The following is a 21,682-nucleotide window of genomic DNA, read 5'->3' as shown; positions in this document are numbered from 1 at the left end:
CGCCACGACGTTGTCCTTTCCCGAGACATGCTGGATGTCTCGGAGATGTAGGACAGATGTCGCTGCTGGCGGGCTGACCAGGGTTCGGACACCTTTGTGAATGCGAAGGTCAACGGTTTGTGGTAAGTAAACGCGGTGAACGGCCTGCCTTCTAAGAAGTACCTGAAATGCCGGATTGCCAGATATAGTGCCAACAGCTGCCGGTCGAAGGCACTGTACTTGAGTTCGGGTGGCCGTAGGTGCCTGCTGAAGAACGCCAGGGGTTGCCAGCGCCCCTCGATGAGTTGTTCCAGCACCCCACCGACTGCAGTGTTGGATATGTCCACAGTAAGGGCGGTTGGAACGTCCGTTCTGGGGTGCACCAGCATCACGGCGTCTGCCAAGGCTTCCTTGGCTTTAATGAAAGAGGCCACGGCCTCTTCGTCCCAAGTAATGTCCTTGCCTTTACCGGACGTCAGGGTGAACAAAAGGTGCATGATGCGGGCTGCTGAGGGGAGGAAGCAGTGGTAGAAGTTCACCATACCAACAAACTCCTGTAGGCCTTTGACTGTGTTGGGCTGGGCGAAGTGGCGGATCGCGTCTACCTTGGCGGGCAGAGGTGTTGCCCCGTCTTTGGTAATCCTGTGGCCCAGGAATTCGATGGTGTCGAGTCCGAACTGGCATTTAGCTGGGTTGATCGTGAGGCCGAAATCACTCAGGCGGGAGTAGAGCTGGCGGAGGTGGGACAGATGCTCCTGACGACTACTGCTGGCTATGAAGATGTCGTCCAAATAGATGAACCCAAAGTCCAGCTCGTGTCCCACCGCATCCATTAGTCGATGGAACGTCTGTGCGGCATTCTTCAGGCCGAACGGCATTCGGACGAATTCGAACAGGCCGAACGGGGTGATGAGTGCTGTTTTGGGGATGTCTTCAGAGTGTACTGGGATTTGATGGTATCCCCGGGCGAGGTCTACTTTGGAAAAGATGCTTGCCCTGTGCAGGTTTGCTGCAAAGTCCTGTATGTGCGGCATGGGGTAGCGGTCTGGAGTTGTAGCCTTGTTCAGTCTGTGGTAGTCGCCGTATGGTCTCCAGCCCCCAGCTGCTTTGGGCACCATGTGCAGGGGGGAGACTCATGGGCTGTCGGACTGCTGTACAATCCCCAAATCCTTCATCCTCTTGAACTCCTCCTTCGCCAGGCGGAATGTGGGTGGGAATGCGGTGCTGTACTCTGTGTCTGGGCATGGCTGCCATGAACTGCGGTGCCAGAACCGATGGAAAGTCCGCCAGAATTCTGGTGAATTCGTTGTCAGACAGTATGATGGAGTCCAGGTGTGGGGCCGACAACTTGGCTTCACCCAGGAAGAATGTCTGGAAAGTCTTGGCATGGACCAGTCTTTTCCCTTGGAAGTCGAACAGCAGGCTGTGAGCTTGCAAGAAATCCACCCCCAGGAGTGGTTGGGCCACGGCGGCCAGTGTGAAGTCCCACGTGAACCGGCTGGCGCCGAACTGCAGCTGCACTGTGCGGGTGCCGTAGGTCTGTATCGTGCTGCCGTTTGCAGCCCTCAGGGTGGCTCCCCGCTCCCTGTTGCGGGTGTTGTACCCTGTCGGGGGTAAGACGCTGATTTCCACTCCGGTGTACGCAGTTCTGTTCCAGCCCTCTCCGGGCGGAAATGGTGTCACAGGTGCATTACAAAAATCTCTTCCTGCGCGCGGGCTTTCTCCCCTTGCTGGAGAAAAGAAGGCCCAGCGCCATTTTGGGGCTGGCTCCTCTGCCGACGCGCGCGCCATTTTGTGAGCCGGTTTGCCTGCGTAAGAAGTGGGTCACCACATGATATTTTTTGTAAGTCTGGTCTTTTGGGTTAAAATTGTCACTGCAGTATATTACAATGATGAGGTCTTGCTTGCCTTTTTGTAAAGCTTCACTGGAAAAGTAAAAGGTTAATATTTGAAGTGCTTGCTAGTTGAATGGACTCTATATGTTTGGAGATAAAGGAATAAAACAAAGTCCTGAATATATTCAAATCAGCAAATGCCTTTGAGGAGAAAGTTCATCTCTTGGGTCAAAGACCTATTAAAGTTTTATTTCCTATTTCTAAGATTTAGACAATTTTGGTATATGAGGATGTCTGGATAATAAAAGTAGCAAACATGTGGGCAGGAAAAAATTAGTCTTGGGATAGCAAGCTGACAATGAGGCTAGATTGTGGAGGATCAAGAGGCCAGAATTAATGTTGCATGTATACAGTATTTGGCTGTTGACTTGGGTATTTGTATAGGGGGTTGATGATATGTTTGTTTTCAGAAGTATTTTTAAAATTTAAGTGTGGCTTTCTACTACTTTCTGGAGGGCAATTAAGTGTATTCAATAAGGATGGCATAGTAACGTAGCAGTTGGAGTAATGCTTTACGGTGCCAACGGTCAGCGATTGGAGTTCACTTCCCTCTGCTGCCTGTAAGGAGTTTGTATATTCTTCCTGTGCGTGGATGTCTTCTGGGTGCTCCGGTTCCAACCCGCATTCAAAAACATTGTGATTTAGGGTTAGTAAGTTGTAGACCTGCACCGGGAACGTATTTGGACTGTGTTGATCATTGATGCAAATGGCATATTTCTCTGTATGTTTCATTGTACATGTGACAAATAAAGCTGATCTTTTCTATCTTTAATTGCTGCATTGATAGTAAAAAAAAATTAATGAGTTTTGAGGTAAGGCAGCGACTAATAAGGGAAGCGTAAAGTTGTTCAAAAATTGGTGAGCTTAGGAAGAGAACTGGAGGTAAGAATAATGGAACAAGATAAAATATTCAAGATAAATAAATGTGAGAGTAATTCATGGATAGACTGAAATATGATTTGGCAAGTGGCAGAAGTTTCTAGCTTCAGGATATATACATCCAAATAATTGTAGAAGCTGGCTGATGCTATGAGTTTTAATTATGTATAGTGCATTTTGGCTACAACTGTTTTCATTCTATTGGTGAAGATGGGTGGAGGTTGGGATGTGGACTTGACCAAGAAGATGTGAAAATAGATGGGGCAAAAGGCATATTATGATTGCTGTTTTCTGGAGGCTGCTCAACTACTGGATTATTGACCTTTGTTACACATAGCTAGATATAAAATAACCTGTTATCTTAGTATCTAAATGTGCTGATCTAGAGAGATGTCTCCTTTCACTTCCAGGAATTCTTTCTCTATACGGCTAAAATAGACACATCTCTGGGGGGGTGGAGGAGAATCAGGCATTATGGGGAATGCACAGAAATCTGAGATTTTAGATGGGAAAACAAGGAAATTCAAATAGGTTTTCTTTCAGTATGTTTATGATAATCTATGGACAACAGGCTTATTTGCATGCTCTTTTGATTTCATTATTGCAGTTTTGTGAAGAGTTCAAGGAGAAATGTCCACACACAGTGCAGTGTGGGTTACGTCTTGCTGAGAAAAACAATACTGGTATAGTCCGCCACTTGGGACTTCAGATTCTGGAGCATTCCATTAAGTGAGTCAACTTTTCATGTAATCCTGTTAAAGTTCTGTTCTTATAAGTAGATCATCACATAACTGCAAATTTGATTATCAATTTGCGAATCTTGATTTTTGATTCTTGATTTCCTTCCTTCATTGAGCTTGCTTAATGTTTTAAACACTTTCCTTGCAAAATGCAAACTTTATTTGACAAGATGGAGGAGAAAAAATCCATTGCGACCGATTGTTATGTAATAGTATATTGAGGGTATGGAGAGAAAATGTAGCCCACTGTCCTACCGAATATTAGTGGACAAGTACCTGGTATGAATGCTACTGAGTGAGACGGGGTAAGCTGAGAGGACAAATATTAGAATGTTCTTGATCTTTGACTAGGTTTTGTTCTGCAAAACTGGAAGGGATTGCAGTTCCTGTTAAATCGTTTTGCCTGGTATAAATCCTTATGCATCTGGCATTGCTGTGATGTGCAAATAAAGCGTACCTCAAGTTTGATTCCTCTTCCTGAGAGAAGAAAAGTCACCTGATAATTTTTTTACAGAGAAGTCCGTAAGCAAATTAATGTGGTGTAAAGGTCACATATGCCTTGATTTGATCAGTGCCAGAACACAGAAGCTTCCTCCTCGATGTACCAAAAGCTGCAGACGTTTAACTGTAAATGTGTAAAGTGATATAACTTGCAGGATCCCAATATATATTTGAATGAACCTTGGAGAAGGGATTTCTGTCCATAAAGTGGTGGTGTAGGTATATACATGTTTGAGATGATCAATGGTACTCTTATTCCGGACATGAAATGAATGATCTTTGTGATGGCAGACAACTGGATTCTGGTTTGCTCTTTTTCTGGTTTCCTTCCATATCCTAAAGATGTGTGGGTAGGTGGATCAATTGACTGCTATAACTTGCCTCTAGTGTGCAGGTGAGTGGTAGAATCTGGGTGGAATTGAGGATACTGTGAGATGAAGTTTTCTTTGGAAAAAAGGGGGATTAACATAAGCAAGTGGTTGATATTCTTGGTGAATCAAAGGGCCTGTTTCAGTGTGCATCTCTCTTTTGACTGTGATGTATTTTCTTGCTCTTCTGCAAACTTTCAGTCAGGATTTGTTGATTTTCTTTTCTTGCATCAGCTTCTTTTGATGGCTAATCATGAAATCGTATTCCTTCTCTGTGATCATTAAGTGGCTTTTCACCTGGCCTCAGTTGTTTAATGGTAGACTTTGTGTGCAAGATGTGTTTTCCTGGCATGAGAGTCCTCATGGAATCAGCACTGAGAAAGTCATTTCAGCATGATGTATAGTCAAATATGTTGCTGCAGTGCTGATGTGTTGGGAATTTGGTGTTAACATCTGCTTTCCCCTTTGTTGTAAGCCATGTGCAGCGAATTTGGTACATATCCATCAATGAATCACTTGCAGAGGCTCCCTTTGAGAGCTTGTGTTGGGTCAGATGTGGTAAGTAGCGAGGACGGGAATTGCTTTGTAGTTGCTGGAGCTCGTTTTCATAAAGAAAGCTCTGGGCTGGGGGAGCAGTTCAGTCAAAGAAAGAGTTGAGGCAACAGCATATATCACATTCGGCAGGAAACGGTGAGAGGAAACTATGAAGATCTGGAGCAATTACTAGTAATCCCCAGCAATGATCTGCAGTCACCATATGGGCTAGATTACAATTCTGAGTGTTTCAGTCTTCACTATTACATGTTATTGATAAAGCAATGGCATATTGTAGATTCCCAGTTGGTACAGCCTGAGAGGATATCTATTTTAAATGCAGTGGAGTAGATATTTGTGAATGTTCAAACTAGGCATTCAAGAAAGCTGTAATGAATTGGCTGTCTGAACTTGTGCTAATTTGGGTACCAGTATACTAGCTTGTTTGTTCTACAATTTTTCAACGTAAATTAGAATATTCAAATTATTCAAGATACTTTAATTTGCTTAGCACTTGATTCTTACAGCTACAAAAGTACTTTTGAAGTTTAATTTGAAATACAAATGACAGTCAATCCATTGAAAGCCTCTGCAGTCTTGCATTGATGACCAGATGATCTGTTTGAATGATTATTATAAAGATTGGTCAGAGCATGTGAGATAACTCTCTGCTCTTCAGAGCACTCCTGTGGGATCATATGAATTCATGTTAGAGTGAAAGATGACAGCTGATGTTAGACTTCATCAGCCATGCTACTTCGTCCAGAGTGGGACTTAACATTTGAACTCTGAGATGTGCATGTTCCAGGTTGAGGTATAGCTGTCCAAATACACAGTTCATTACTAAATGGGTTTTTCTTTCTTTTATTTTTACAGCATTATGTAGAACATTGAACAGTGTGACATGTGAACATAAGCACGAAATTCAAAAGCTAGAAATCTTAAGCAATGTTCTTGATATGCTGAATGAACTCAGCCAGTCATGAAAAGTAATAAGCAGTTGACCTTACAGGCTTAGAAGTGTCTCGGCCTGAAATGCCAACTCTTTATTCCCCTCCGTAGAAGTTGCCTGACTTGCTGAGTTCCTCCAGCGTTTTTTGTGTGAATGGAAGAACAGGTGTGTTAGCCCTATAGTGTCTATGCTATGAATGCCAATTTGAACTAATCTCATCAGCCTGCATGTGGTCTATATTTCTTCCATTCACTGCATTTTTTTCTGTACTTGTTTAAATTAGCACTTGTATTTCCTTCCACCAGTCCTCTGGCTTGTGTGTGTGTGTGTGTGTGTCTTTTAAAAGCTTGTCTTTTAAATTTTCTATGTTTTTTCTGCAATAGATTATATTAAGACAAAATTGGAACAAGATATGAGGCATTTTATCTGTAACTTCTGGCTTTATTTTAAAGATTTCGATGGAATGGCATGTTTCATCGTGAAAAGGTCCAGCTGAAGAATAGTGTGATGACTCTTCTTTCACGTGTGAGTTTTTTTTTAATCATCTGTTCCCATAGTTTCTGATCTTGTTCCTGTTAGTGTTTTATATTTAAGTCCCTGTGAATGGACTTCCTCAGGAAAATGAGTCCTAGATAACTTACATAGTAATAGAAGATTATCATGAGTAAGATGATGCATTATGGCACCTTCAGTGCATCTTGTCTGTTACTACCTTAAAACAAGCAGGTAGGTGTGGGGTGATTGTATGGGGGAAGGGGTGGGTGGGAGGAAAAGTGACTATTGTCTAATGGTGATCTCTTGGCACTTCCAACAGACTTTCACAGGGACAGACTTTCTACTGTGGATCTGATGCACATGTAGATTTGTACAAAAATTACAGCACATAAGGAGGCCATTTAACCCATCATGCCTATGCCATAACCCAAAAGGCGGATGCAAGTAGTAGAAGAGAGGCAAATGTTTAAAAGAAGTCTGAAATCACAGATGATGTAAGATAATTGGGTATTCTGGGAATGTATGGAATTGAGAAGATCCTTGGGAATGAGTGATGGAAGGAGTGAATTTTGGTTTCTCCTCTAGTCATTTGTAGTTTCACAGCCTTTGGCAAGTTTCCATGAACCAAGGATCCGTGGTGTTTTCGGGGAGACGAAATGAAGCAAGTCCACTGATGCTTGTAGAATTTGTGTACTTGGAGCTGTTGTGATTTGATATCCTCAAATTTGTATGATCAAGTATCTTAGATGCCTTCAATAATTTTTGTTAATAATAAGATGCTGACAATCTAACTGAAAACTTCAAAGTTACAACATGTTGACAGGACTGTATATTTGCCACAAGTAAAGGCAAGTAATTGAACAGCATGCTGGAAGAAAGATGCAATCCAACAATATTTGTTTCATACAATTCACTGTATAATCATTGAACATTTTATAGATAAGGGATGCTGTATGCAAATTACTTAGCTTTTGCTTAGCTTAAGCCCTTCACCCCTATGGGGGCATAGTCCATCAGCAGCAGCTCGCCAGGGTCCTGGGCCAGACTTCAAGTTATCTTTTCCTTCCTCTCTCAGGGGTGAGGTCTTTGGGGCTTCTGGTGCTTTTGTAACACTGGGTTTTGGTTGCTTGCCCATGCCCAACCCTCTTCATTTCGCAGCCAGGCTTGGGACTGTCCTAATTAATTAGGCCTGAATTGAAAATTTTGTTTATTCACTAGAATGTTTGAAAATAATGCTGTCAGGAGTTCTTGAAGTTCCTGAAATTGTTGGATATTTTTAGCACATTTGGAAACGGCAGTGGTTCAAGGTTTTCCACATTTCAATGTAATTACAATAGCACTCTGATTTATTCGTCAACTTTTAATGTTGTGGAGTGTTCTAAGACTCCTCTAGTGACTGTTCACCTGTAATTTATTTACAGTGGTTATGAGCAACTAGGAGGCAAGAGTATTGACATTTAATATCTTGGAAAGGAAACCACATCTGTCTGTGGTAAAGGAGGTGGTTATTAATGATTTTGTTAGAATGTCCTGCCAACCTTTGCATTCCTTCCTGGATAAGTGTTTTTGCTTGTATAGAGGGAAGATTGGAAAAGTAGCTTTCTTCCTTTCCACATCATTGCAGTTAGTAGAATTCAAAAGGTAACTGTTGAGACTTGATAAATGGTTTCCTCTGCTAATCATCTACAATGCTCTTAATTTATATCTGGTAGATGAGGAATTCTGTAATTGTTATAGTTGGGTATATGTAGTTTCTTGATAGGAAGTTGCCTTGGACTAGAAGATAATCAGGGTAGGGTTGATCAACTAGGTATGTGGATTGAAAATTGGCTGGTGTCTTTTGATCAGATAAATGTGAGGTATTACATTTTGGGAGATCAGACCTAGGTAAGACTTGTACAGTGAATGGTGGATCCCTGGGGAGTCTAGGTGTATACTTTGCTGAAAGTGACATCGCAGGTAGAGGTGGCACATTGGCCTTCATCAGTCAGGGCACTGAGTTGGGAAATTGTGTCGCAATTAAGTACAAAATGTTAGTAAGGCTGTGCTTGGAGAATTGTGTACAGTTTTGATCACCCTGTTGGGAGGAAAGATGTCATTACTCTAGATGATTTACTAGAATATTGCCTGGATTTGGGGCGGGGGGGAGGAGGATGGGCGAGATGTGTAGACTATGGAACTATATTTCCTGGGAAATGTAGGGGATTGAGGGGTAACCTGATAGAAGGTAGATAGGGTCGTAAAGAGAGCTTTTGGTACATTGGCCTTTATAAATCAAAGTATTGTGTATAAGAGCTGGAATGTTATGGTGAGGTTGTATAAGGCATTGGTGAGGTCGAATTTGGAGTATTGTGTACAGTTTTGGTCAACAGATTACAAGTAGGATATTAGTAAGGTTGAAAGAGTGCAGAGACTAGGATGTTGCCGGGACTTGAGAAACTAAGTTACAGAGAAAGGTTGAATAGGTTAGGACTTTATTCCCTGGAGCGTAGAAGATTGAGGGGAGATTTGATAGAGGTATGTAAAATTATGATGGGTATAGATAGAGTGAGTGAATGCAAGCAGGCTTTTTCCACTGAGGCTGGGGGAGGAAAAAAAACCAGGGGTTAAGGGTGAAGGGGGAAAAGTTTAAAGGGAACATTGGTGGGGGGGGCTTCTTCACACAGGGTGGTGGGAGTGTGGAATGAGCTGCCAGGTGAAGTGGTAAATGCAGGCTCACTTTTAACATTGAAGGAAAAACTTGGACAGGTATATGGATGAGAGGTGTATGGAGGGATATGGTCCAGGTGCAGGTCAGTGGGACTAGGCAGAAAAATGGTTCGGCACAACCAGGAAGGGCCAAAAGGCCTGTTTTTTGTGCTGTAATATTCTATGGTTCTAAGTATACAAATTCATGAGGGGCATACAGCGCCTGTAAAAAGTATTCTCTCCCCCCCCCCCCCCAGGAAGTTTTCATCTTTTGTTTTATAACATTGCATCACAGTGGATTTAATTTGACTTTTTTGACATTGATAAACAGAACGACTCTTTTGTGTCAAAGTGAAAACAGGTCTTCACAAAGTGGTCAAAAGTAATTCCAAATATAAAACACAAAATAATTGATTGCATAAGTATTCCCCCCCCCCCCCCCGTATGACAGACCAATCATCACTTATGCAACCAATTGGTCTTAGACGTCACATAATTAGTTAAATGGAGATCTGTTTTTGGAGATCTGTGTGTAGTTGAGATGTTTCAAATGATTGTAGTAAAAATACATTTGTAAGTGGAAGGTGCAACTGCTGGTGAGTCAGTAACCTGGCGAAAACTACACCATGAAGACAAAAGCACACGCCAAGCAACTCCGCAAAAAGGTTCTTGAAAAGCAGTAGTCAGTGGATGGATACAAGAAAATTTCCAGGTCTGAATATTTCTTGGAGTACAGTTAAGTCAATCATCAAGAAATGGAAAGAATATGGCACAGCTGTAAATCTGCCTAGAGCAGGCCTTCTGCAAAAAGTGGGTGACCGTGCAAGGAGACTAGTGAGGGAGGCTACCAAGAGACCTCTGATGACTCTGGAGGAGTTACAAGCTTCATTGGCTGAGATGGGAGAGAGTGCATTCAACAACTGTTGCCCAGGTGCTTCACCAGCCTCAGCTTTATGGGAGAGTGGAAAAGAGAAAGCCACTGTTGTGATGGGGGTGGGGGGGGGGGGGGAACTCGCATGAAATCTTGCCGAGAGTTTGTCAGAAGGCATGTGGGAGACTGAAGTCAGCCTGAAGAAGGTTCTTTGGTCTTATGAAACCAAAATTGTGCCTTTTGGCCATCAGATTCAATGCTATGTTTGGCATAAGCCATCCCTACTGTGAAACATGGTGGTGGCTGTATCATGCTGAGGGGATGCTTCACTGCAGCAGGCCCTGGAAGGTTTGTGAAGGTATGTATAATGAATGTAGCAAAATACAGGGAAATCCTGATGTAGTCTGCAAGAGAACTGTGACTTGGGAGAAGCTTTGTTTTCCAGCAACACAATGACCCCAAGTATAAAGCCAAAGCTACACAGGAATGGCTTAAAAACAAATGTTAAATGTCCTGGAGTGGCCAAGTCAGTCCAGACCTCAAGCCAATTGAGAATTTGTGGCTGGATTTGGAAAGGGTTGTCCACTGACAATCCCCCATGCAACTTGACAGAGCTTCAGCAGTTTTGTATGAAAAATAGGCAAAAAATTGCACTGTCCAAATGTGCAAAGCTGATAGGGACCTATCACACAGACTCAAGGCTGTAATTGCTGCCAAGGGTGCATCTACTAAATACTGACTTGAAGTAGATAAATACTTGTGTAATCAATTATTTTGTGTTTTATATTTGTAATTAATTTAGATCACTTTGTAGAGAGCTGTTTTCACTTTGACACAAAAGAGTCTCTTTCTGTTGTTCACTGTCAAAAAAGCCAAATGAATCACTGGATTTAAATGTTGTAAAACAATGAAACATGAAAATTTCTAAGGGGAGTGAATACACCTTACAGGCACTATAGATGGGGTAAAACAGTCTTTTCCCACAGAGGTGGTATGCTAAAACATAAAGGTGTTGATTTAAGAAAAGAAACATCAAGAACAACTTAGGAACAATGTCTATTTGGAATGAGCTCCTCGAATGCGCTGGGACACATCTGGGAAGAATGGAGGAATGGCCATTGCATTTTGAGCTGACTCTTGATTCTGGGTTTGCTTACTTCAGTACAGTATTATATAAATACCACCTCATAGATTTTGTAACACACAATAGAAATCAACACCTGGAAAAAAATAAGGTGTTTGGTTTCTAGAGACAATCGAGCAAGGATCAATCTGAGGATAAGATATTTTGTTTTAGATTGGAAAAGCTTTTACCTGGCCTAATCCACTTAGACCAGACTGGATTTATTCAACAAAGACAAACACAGGACAACATAAGGAGAACTCTGCACATATTAGAACAGGTTAATAAGAACGAGACAGAGACAATGGTAGTAGGATTGGACGCTGAGAAAGCTTTTGATTCGGTTAGTTGGGCATTCCTATACAGAGTGTTAGGAAGATTGGGCTTTCAAGAAAAGTTTATTAACGTAATTCAGACTCTATATGACAGCCGTACAGCCCAAATTAAGATAAATGGGGACCTCTCTGACTCCTTCATCTTAGAGAGAGGCACTAGACAGGGATGCCCAATTTCTCCTCTCCTTTTTGCGCTATATATTGAACCGCTTGCCCAACTAATAAGACAGAGCGAAATCGTAAAAGGTATCAAGGTGGCAGGGATTGAACAGAAAGTGGCGTTATTCGCAGATGATGTTTTGGTCTATCTGAGTGAACCAGAAAAATCATTTATAGGATTGTTTACACTGTTGGATGACTTTGGGAAAATATCAGGTCATAAAATAAATGTAAAGAAAACGCAGGTTATGTCCCTAAATTATATACCATCCAAAAAATTGCAGGATACATATGATCTTAAGTGGGAAGCTAAATCATTAAAATATTTAGGAATAACCCTTCCGAAGGATCTTTCAACACTGTCACAGGTAAATTATGGGCCATTAATCTCAGAGATAAAAGCAGATATGCATAGATGGAATCTTATCCCCTTTTTAAGTTTAAATTCAAGGATAAGTACTATAAAAATGAATATTCTTCCTCGGTTATTGTATCTCTTCCGTACTTTACTGGTGGAGGTGGATGATAATCAATTCAGGGAATGGGACAAATGGATTTCCCGCTTCATTTGGCAAGGAAAGAAACCTAGAATTCGATATAACACCTTACAGTTAGGGAAAGAAGGAGGAGGTATGGTTCTTCCTTGCCTGAGAAATTATTTTTATGCCTCACAGATAACCCCTCTGCTATATTGGTGTAAAGGGGAATATAAGGCTAGATGGAAGGAAATAGAATTTGGATTAGTTGACAGTTTTCCTCTTCAGGCCTCAATAGCTGACAAAGGATTGATGGCCCAGTTGGAAAAATTTAAAAACGCTTGGATAAATCTTACATTAAAAGTATGGCAGAAGGTGGTTAATTCATGTGGAATTAATAACATGTTAAAACTCTTTAGATGGTGTGCATATGATACCGAATTCCTTCCCAAAAGAGGAGATAAAAGATTTGAGCTATGGATAAAGAAAGGTCTTACAACCTACCTCTCATTTATAGATAAAAGAGTATTACAAAGTTTCCAAATCCTGCAGGACAAACATGGCCTAGGACATAATGACTTTTTTAGGTACCTTCAAGTACGAAACTATGTTAACCAGAGTTGTAGATATACAGACCTATCAACAGTAGAATTAGAATTTTTCAAAATTCTGAATTCGGTTTGCAGTACAATACCTAGTAAATCAGTTTCTCGATTATATAATGCACTCTCCCATGCTAAAAATGTAAATACACTGTATATTAAAGAGAAGTGGGAGAAAGAAACGGGGTTGGTACTTTCAGAGGAGGCTTGGGAGAAAATCTGCAGCTTTCAATGGTCCTCGACTAATTCTTTGACTTGGAGAGAACATTGTTGGAAAAACATTATAAGATACTTCAAGACCCCATATCAGGAAAAATATAAAGATACAAATGTGATGTGTTGGAGAAGGTGCGGCTCCAAGGAGGCAAATCATTTTCATATTTTTTGGGATTGCCCTAAATTAAGTCTATTTTGGGAAGGTATTCATAGAACATTAGTTGAGGTACTTAGGTCCCAGATACCTCTGAACTTTGAGACGCTCTATTTGGGGCATGTATTGTTTCTTGAACAGAAGGAAGATATGAAGTTGCTGCAGGCCCTCTTAGCGGCAAGTAAGAAATCAATCACTAGAAAATGGCTAAATCCAATACCACCTACATTAGAAGATTGGTACAAAATTAACTTGGAAATATTTAAAATGGAAAAGTTGACTTACTCCCTGAGAACTCAAAAAGAAAAATTTTATCAAATCTGGAATAAATGGATTGAATATATAACCCCAATGCGAGCAGACTTTAGATGACTCTCCTAATGATTTATACTGCTCTTCTCATCAACACAGTAATATTGCTAACGTAAGCACCCCTAGTCTAAATGTTTGTTTTTTTTGTTTTCTTTTGGAAAATAGAGAATTAACACAAGTAAAGGGAAAGATTTGGGAAAGGGATAAAAAAATGAAAAAAATTAAGTAAATAAGTACATAGGGATTGGATAATTATGTCTGCGGGCAGGAGCAAGCATGAACAAATTAGGATATAAACACCTACAATGGTTGATACATAGGCTTATATACAACATTTTGGACCAGTTATTACCATTTTTCTTAACAACTAATTCCATTACTTAGCCTAATAGGTTAGATTTACCACAGTACATAATTATCTATTTAAATGTTTATTTTTCTTTTATATCATCTCAATGTGTACTTAAGAATGTATAAATAATTGTAGTTTTATACATATAAAAAAATGGAAAAGGTTATATGTGTGAAAAAAGTACATGATATTTGTGAATTCCTTATCCAAATAAAAATAAAATTTTTAAAAAAAAGGTATTTTGTTTTAAGGTGGCTTTAGTTGATAGGCTGTTTCACTGGCTGGCTTGCAGTTCCATTCAGAAGCATTGGCTTCTTTTAGCATTGAATTGACACATGGCAGTACATTCCTTATTTCTGCATTTGCACACAGCTTTGCAGAAAATGGAAAAGCACTTAACTTAGTTGCAGGCACATCTGATCTTGGTGCCACCATGGAGTCTGTATTGAATTTTGGGTCATTCTGTAAGATGCTGAACTGAGGAGCCAGATGTAATTAGCTTGTCATTGACCTCTTAGCTTTACATCAGCCATAGCTGGTGGATCTAGCTCAGCAATATCCATTCATCCACCAGTGTGTGTGGGCAAAAAAGGTAAGTGAAGCTGAGGTTTTTTAAAAACATAATTGAAATATTGAACTTTCATAAGTTGTGGTTTTAAATGAAATTTTGTGTTTAAATTTTTTAATAAAAAGAATTAAATGTATTTCAACTATTTCTAAATGTTTCTGATTCTAGACATTTAGAAAGAGTGGAAAAAGCCATTGACAGCCTGTGCTTTCAGGGTGGTCTGGGGGTGGGGCCTCAATTTGTGCTGCCTGAGGCCATATCACCACTTGCAGACTGCTCCGTCTTCCAGAACGGCCATGGCAGCAAGGCCTTGAGGACGTTGGGAACTGTGCGGCAGCAAAAGGTACGTGTGACCACAGGGATCTTAAGGAAGTTGATCATGAGATGAGAGCCACATTGAGTATCATCATCTGGCCTTCAATTTGAGTGCGTTTTTTCTAATTTAAAGTGGCAACATCTTTTTTGTACACAGGAAGTGCAATTTTGGAAACTACATGGATGAAGTTTCCTTAAACGATATTAAGGAATAGAAGTGAAGGGACATGGGGTTAGTCAAGGAGAGTTATGTTGAGGTAAAAGATCAGCCTTGGTCTCATGGAATAGGGGAGCAGGCATGAAGGGCTGAATGGCCTCTTGCTATTTCTGATGGTTTTTTATAAGCTCATATTCACTGCCTTGTAGTGATCTCTGTTCCAGTTACAGATGTCTTGTTATGATTTCTGCAATCAGTGAAACAATACAATTGATTAAATGTTTCTTTTGTCTCCTCAGGGTACTCATAATATCATGGTGGAAGAGGCTTACATCAAAGATGCCCTTTCCCGGATTGTGGTAGAAATGATCAAGCGGGAGTGGCCACAGCAATGGCCCGATATGTTAAATGAGATGGACAAACTAACTGCCATGGGAGTAAGTCTAAAATGGTCAGAGACTGGTGCTCTGATATGAATATGTCTGTTGTGTAAATTTTTAGCTACAGTTCCAGGTCATCCTTTTCAACTTTTTACGCATTTTAATAGAATAAGTAGTTCCAAATATTTAGCAGAAATAGGCTATTTGACTCAACCTGTCCCTGCCTATATTTAAGCTGCATTAGCTGCATTTGAACCTTTTTATTCCTCAATTTTTACCCATTATTTCTTCCCTTTTTGTTAGAATTCATTTGCCTCCACTGCTCCTTGCTGTGAGTGAAGGCGCTACTACTTGGTTGTTCTCTTCCAGGCTTATTGCTTTGCTGTGCTGTTGTCAAGTTCAAGTTTAATTATTATTCAACCATACATGAATATACGTTGCTAAAGGAACAATTTTCCTCTGGGGCCAAGATGCAAAACAGATTACTACTGCGCATATTCATAGCACAAATAGCACATACGGTTATAATGGCAGGAGTATAGAGTCACAAAGAAAAAAAAAGAATATAGCCTAAGACCCTGAGTGGCATGGACTTCAGATTGCTGGTAAGTTGTCCTGCTCAGGGTGTTCTTCCACTGAGCGAGCACTGGAGGGCAGCACCAATGAGAGGAGCCAGTCCCCTTCTCAGTATAGATTCCAGCACGCCCACATCGGCCTCTGATCTCTCCCATACTGCCTCTGCATCTCTTCTCTTAGATGGCTGCAACGGGCAACTCTGGCTTGAGGGGTCCACCCCATAACAGAGGCAACACAGTTTCCCTGCCGTCAGTCCTGTTAGTGAACCGGACTTGAGTATTCTACATTACCAAAGTCCAACAGGCTCTTGCTGTCATAGTAAAAATGTCCAAGGTAATTACTGCGCACGGCCTTAACACAACAATGTTATACCTCAAGTCCTGGTGACAATACCACAATGGTACATGATGTCCAGCTCCATTGCTATCAAACAAGTCACTGATGAGATAATCCTGCAGTATTTGAAGTTCTTGGTACCTAGTGGTGTCTTGCGATCATTAAAAAAAATATGTAAAAGAGAAACAATTACCCCTTTGATTGGACTTGGATTGGCTGCTGTGTCTGAGCACACCACTATTTTACCCAAACTTCTCTGCCTGCTATCAAAATGTTACTTTATTTTAAAGAGCTCAATTAGTTCTCCCTTTGTCTGTTTCTCCCTCACCTCCGTATAATAGAAATTTGAACTTAACACTTCAAATGTGGTTTGCGGGTTTTTACAGATCTCATTCTGCAACAAAATATATTGGGAGCATATTAGTTGCAGTTGTGATAGCTGCCAGATTACAGATTGTGGTACAGAGTACATTGTCATCTGAATTACTTTTGCTTAATATCCCAGTTTTGAAAAACATGGCTATTGGGATAGTTGATTCCCTGGTTGCCACCATCTGTTGTTCTGTAGAATCTGGAATTGCTTCTGTGGATTAAAGGGTAGGAAGTTATTTAAGAAAGGAGAGAAAGAGAAAACAATTAATCATTGACCTGTCAGTCTCAATAGTAGGAAAGTGGTGGAGTCTCATAAAGGGTATAATAATCCAGCAATCTGAAAAGAATGATAGGATTAAACCAAATCACCGTTGGTTTTGTAAGGCTAGATTATGTTTAACTAACCTGTTGGAGTTCTTTGGGGATGTAACAAGTAGTGTAGATAAGGGGGAATAGGTGGATATGAATTTCAGAATCAGGTTTAATATCACTGGCATATGTCATGAAATTTGTTAACTTTACGGCAACAGTATAATGAAATAATTAAGTTAAAGGAAGTAGTGCAAAAACCAAACTGCTTAACTCATGCTGACACAACTATATTTCTGTTACATTGATTATTCTGTTGTACATACTGTTTATTATAAATTACTATAAATTGCACATTTGGATGGAGACATATCGTAAAGATTTTTCCTCCTCATGTATATGAAGGATGTAAGTAATAAAGTCAATTCAATTCAATAGTGAGGTTGTGTTCATGGGTTCAATGTCCATTTAGAAATTGAATGGCAAAGGGGCAGAAGCCGTTCCTGAATCACTGCATGCATGCCTTTGGGCTTCTGTACCTCCTTCCTGACGTTAACAGTATGAAGAGGGCACGTCCTAGGTGGTGGGGATCCTTAATGATGGACACCACCTTCCTCAGGCACCACACCTTGAAGTTGTCTTGGATACTACAGAGGCTAGTATTCATCATGGAGCTGGTTAATTTCTGGAAGGCTTATGCAATATAGGAGGCCATTTGGTCAATTGAGTATCCAGTTCACATAAATAAATCCATTAATCCCATTTGCCACCAGATTTATCTAATCTCTCCTTTGCCCATTAGCATCCTGATTCTCTGACTAACCACTTAAACCAGAAGTAATTTCAGTAACCAGTGAACCTAACCACCAGCAGCTCACATAATCAGGGTTATTCTCTATTTTCTTCTGTCCTGTGCTGAAGAAGCAAAAGCTTGAAGGTATGTACCACTAGACGAGATGACAGCTTCTATCTTACTTCGCCAGTTCTTGAATGGGCCTTTCGTATCCAGAAATGGAACTTTGTATCTCCCAATATACTTTCTTGTTGCCCTTGAACTTTATTTGTTTACCTGTGCTCTACCATATCCTGCATTTTTTTTCTTTTTACTATTGTGATGTACTTCTGTATGCAATGGTCTTGCTGATTGGCACGCAAACAAGCTTTTAACTCTATCTCTCTACGTATGACAATAATAAATACTATTTGGGATATGGGTGAAAACTGGAGTACTTGGGGGAAGCACATGCGGTTATGGAGTGAACATGAATACTCCATATTGGCAGCATCAGAGGTCAGAATTGTACGCAGGCCGCTGCACTACTTGGAATGCCACCGAGCCCAACATGAGAGACCAACACAGAACTTTAGTTAACAAAACTGGTTATTGGACAGAATAACTAATGCACTGGTAATTCTCTGCGATTACTGCAGAGAACAATGCTTGGACCCCAGCTGGTCATGACCTTCATTGATAATTTGGGTAGGCAGGTGGTAAGATGACATTGTTTGCTGATGTTGATAAATTAATTGTAGTAGTAAGTAGAGAGGAAAATGTAAAGAGGCTTCAACGAGCATGGACATGGTGAGTAAGCAGGTAAAATATGTGGCAGATGGAGTTTTGGGAATGGAAAATGAAGTCCGCCACTTGCCCAAATCAGAAGTGCCGAGTATTTTGTTAAATGGTGAGAGATTTGATTGTGTTGATGTTCAAAGTAAATTGATGGTGCTGTTGAAATGTGTTTTACACGTGCTTCTGAAGACCAGCATGTAGATGCAGCAGGAAGACAAAGATAGGCTGGTTTTTATGGCGAGAGGGTTTGATTTCAGACTTACTGCAATTATATGTGGCTTTGCTGAGACTGTACTTGAAGTATTTTTACTGTTTGGATACCTATCTAACACAGGATGCTGTTGCCATTGAGGGAATGCAGGTTAGTAGACTGGTCCCAGGTTTGACAAAGTGAGGAGAGTGAGTAGACTGAAACTGCATTCTGTAGATTTTGAGAAATGAGAAGAGATTCCAGAGAAACATAGATTTCTTAAAGAACTTGACAGGCCAGAAGCAGGGAGGATGATTCTCTTGAAAATTCTAGGACCAAGGACAAAAATTGAGAACGAAATGTAGACGATTGAGGATTGGAGATGGGAGAAATGTCTTCATTCATCAGGGTAATGATGATTGGACTCCTCACTCTTGAGGATTGTAGAGGCTTAGTTGTAGCATGTAAAATAGTTTGATATTTGAGAATTGTGCTGGAGAGTGAAATTGAGATGGAATATCAACCATGATCTTGATAGATGGTAGAATAGGCTCAAGGGGTCAAATGGCCTATTCTGGTCATTTAGAAAAGAAGTTTTGATTTGAAAAGAGAGATCAGTCTCAAAATTCTGAAAGCCTTACACTTTTGCATTTGGTTTTAATTCCCTTCCTGAAATAATCTCTGATTTGTTTTCTAATTGTGTAATCTGTTCAATGATGATCAATTTTGAAATTATTTTCTTTTCAGGAGACTCAAACAGAACTGGTAATGTTGATTCTATTGCGACTTGTAGAAGATGTGGTAACATTTCAGACTATACCCGTTCAGCGACGCAAGGATATCCAGCATGCACTGGCTCAAAATATGATGCAGCTCTTCAGTTTTCTATTAGACATCTTGCAGGAACACACACAGAATTACAAACAACTGGTAATTGACATACTTTTATTACTATTGCCAGTCGTACTAAATGAAGTTCAAAACTTTCCTTTTAGAATATTTACGTAATGGAGTAGTGGCAGAAGTAGACAACCAGAAAATGTCAGGTTCATTTTCCCAATGTTAATCAATGCTGATGCCGTTTGAAGTTTGTTTCAATTTATCAGAGGAAGGAAAGGTAACTTGATGACAATGTGGAAACAGGCAATCATCTAAAGAGACTTGTGAATTCCACTGCATACATTACCAAAATGTCATGGACAGGTGTAGAAAATAATTGAAAAGGATAGTGGAGCCCTGATCTTTGGAGATGAGACTACTAAACGTAGAAGTTGTGCCACAGTTTTGCAAATCTTTGTTAGTTCACACCTGTAGTTCTTTACGCAGTTTCGAGCACCACGTCTTGGGAGTGTATGTTCTTGAACGGGTGGTTTTAGACTTGGCAAAGTAATTCTTGGATTCCAAGGGTTAATTTATGAGGTGAGATTAAGCAATATCGATCAAGGAGTGACTTGATTTCAGTTTTACCCATTTTGTGTGGGGATGGGTGGTTAGTCCTATAAATAGCAAGGTTTCTCTGGTGACTCTATTCCTGTTAAATGTAATTTAGGAGGTCAATTTTAAATTTCAAATTTATACATTTTTGTATGTTCAAAATATTTAGGGGTATAGGAGTTGATCCAGACATTTAATAAGGAGTCATAATGTTACTAATACTGGATTAGACTGGGGTAAATAATGTCTGAGTTGCATCTACAATACACAATTGATGTGACATTTGTTGGAAAAAGAATGGCGTTGTGTGCGGTTAGGATTAATCTACCTTTGGTATATTTAATCACCAAAATTATATTTAGTCATTATGTAAATTTTCCATGGTGTGGATAAAGTATTGAAAATTCTTGGTTGGGATGCCTTTTGGACAAAGTATTATTATTCTTCAGCTCAGATGCTCCTATGGTAGACTGAATTGTTTATTTACTGGCCTGTGGCTTTTCTTGGTAAATGGCTAGTTGCAGAGATGTATGCTTTTATTGCATATAGTTGTGGATATCTTGTGAATTGGTTGACTGATTCCTTTGACTTAGCAATTTATCTGCGAATCTGTTGAGCCACTGTTTGTGCTATGTTTTAACTGTTTTTCTAAGATTTTGCTTTCAATTTCTTATAGAAAGGAAATGCTACTGAAGAAAGTAAGGTAGGCTTGCATTTACATTTTACCCTTTCATTTACAGCAACACATGTACCACCGTACAATGCTACCCCTGCACACTTCTCTGAATAACAGTTTTGCAGTTGACTTTTCTGTGCTTGCAAGGCACATGAAAAGGCTGGTTTTAAGATGTAAAGTGAATTAAAGCGATGTTGGAAATGCCGAGTAGGTCAGACTGCATCTGTGGGAAGAGATGCTTCAGCTTGAGGACACTTGCCTGTTCTGACTTGAGTGTTTCCAGAATTTTATATTTTTATCTGCAGTTTTTAAGTATGAGCTTTAAGGCTCATCTTTTTTTCTTTCCTTCCAAATTAGCTTCCTTATTCATAGTCTAATCAGAGAATGTTTGGTTCCTATTCCCTCATTTAGGTTTGGTACTCGATATGTATGATCCTGCAGTAATAGGCATCATGTGTGTTATAAATATTGCACATGTTTAATGTACTAGGTATGTGGTTATACACACAAGTTAATTTCCAACTTGTTTTCTCCCCATGCAGGCCAAGGCACACTGTCGCGTTGCAATAGCAACTCTTGGTACTCTGGCTGGATATGTGGACTGGGTTGCTTTGCACCATATTGCAGCTGATAGCTGCAAGCTGCTTGAAGTGCTGTGTATGTTACTAACTGAACCAGAACTGCAACTGGAGGCAGCGGAGTGTCTGCTTATTGCCGTGAGCAGAAAGGTAATACCTGACGGCAAAGAAATGATTAGGTCTGGGTTCCAGGAGAGTACTTTTGGGAGATCAGATGCAAGGTGAAATACTGCAGCAAATGACCGGGCTCTTAGGAGCATTGATGTACAGAAGTGTCCTGAGTGCATGTCCATTGCTCCCTGAAAGTGCAACATACTGTAAGTGGATAAGTTGGTAAAGAAAGCATATAGCATGCTAGCCTTCGTCATGTGGGGCACTGAAATCATAAAACTTTGGATAATCTGCATTTGGTGTAGTGTGTGCAGTTCTGTAGCATTTAGGAACGATATAGAAGCTTTGTGGAGGATGCAGAAAAAGTCCAACAGCGTGTTGCCAAGCTTGGAGAAATTTTATTGTTTCTTCTGGATAGTCAGTGGCTGAGGAGTGTACTTGTAGAAATATCTAAAATTATGAGAAGTGGTGATAGGAGA

At 40.3% G+C, this 21,682-nt stretch overlaps 1 protein-coding gene across 1 annotated transcript in view; it reads left to right on the top strand.

Moving 5' to 3' along the window:
• Positions 1–21,682, top strand: part of xpo5 (exportin 5) — a 120,753-nt gene that overhangs the window by 9,071 nt on the left and 90,000 nt on the right. The window contains exons 2-7 of the mRNA XM_072264930.1: positions 3,361–3,482; positions 6,301–6,373; positions 14,971–15,108; positions 19,152–19,334; positions 20,515–20,541; positions 21,057–21,242. Of these exons, the coding sequence (XP_072121031.1) occupies positions 3,361–3,482; positions 6,301–6,373; positions 14,971–15,108; positions 19,152–19,334; positions 20,515–20,541; positions 21,057–21,242 (729 nt within the window). The remainder of the gene's footprint in view (positions 1–3,360; positions 3,483–6,300; positions 6,374–14,970; positions 15,109–19,151; positions 19,335–20,514; positions 20,542–21,056; positions 21,243–21,682) is intronic.

The sequence above is a fragment of the Mobula birostris genome, chromosome 8 (assembly GCF_030028105.1).
Source record: "Mobula birostris isolate sMobBir1 chromosome 8, sMobBir1.hap1, whole genome shotgun sequence".
Lineage (NCBI taxonomy): Eukaryota > Metazoa > Chordata > Chondrichthyes > Myliobatiformes > Myliobatidae > Mobula > Mobula birostris.
The sequence above is the reverse complement of the archived record's forward strand: the minus strand, read 5'-3'. Positions and strand labels throughout refer to the sequence as shown.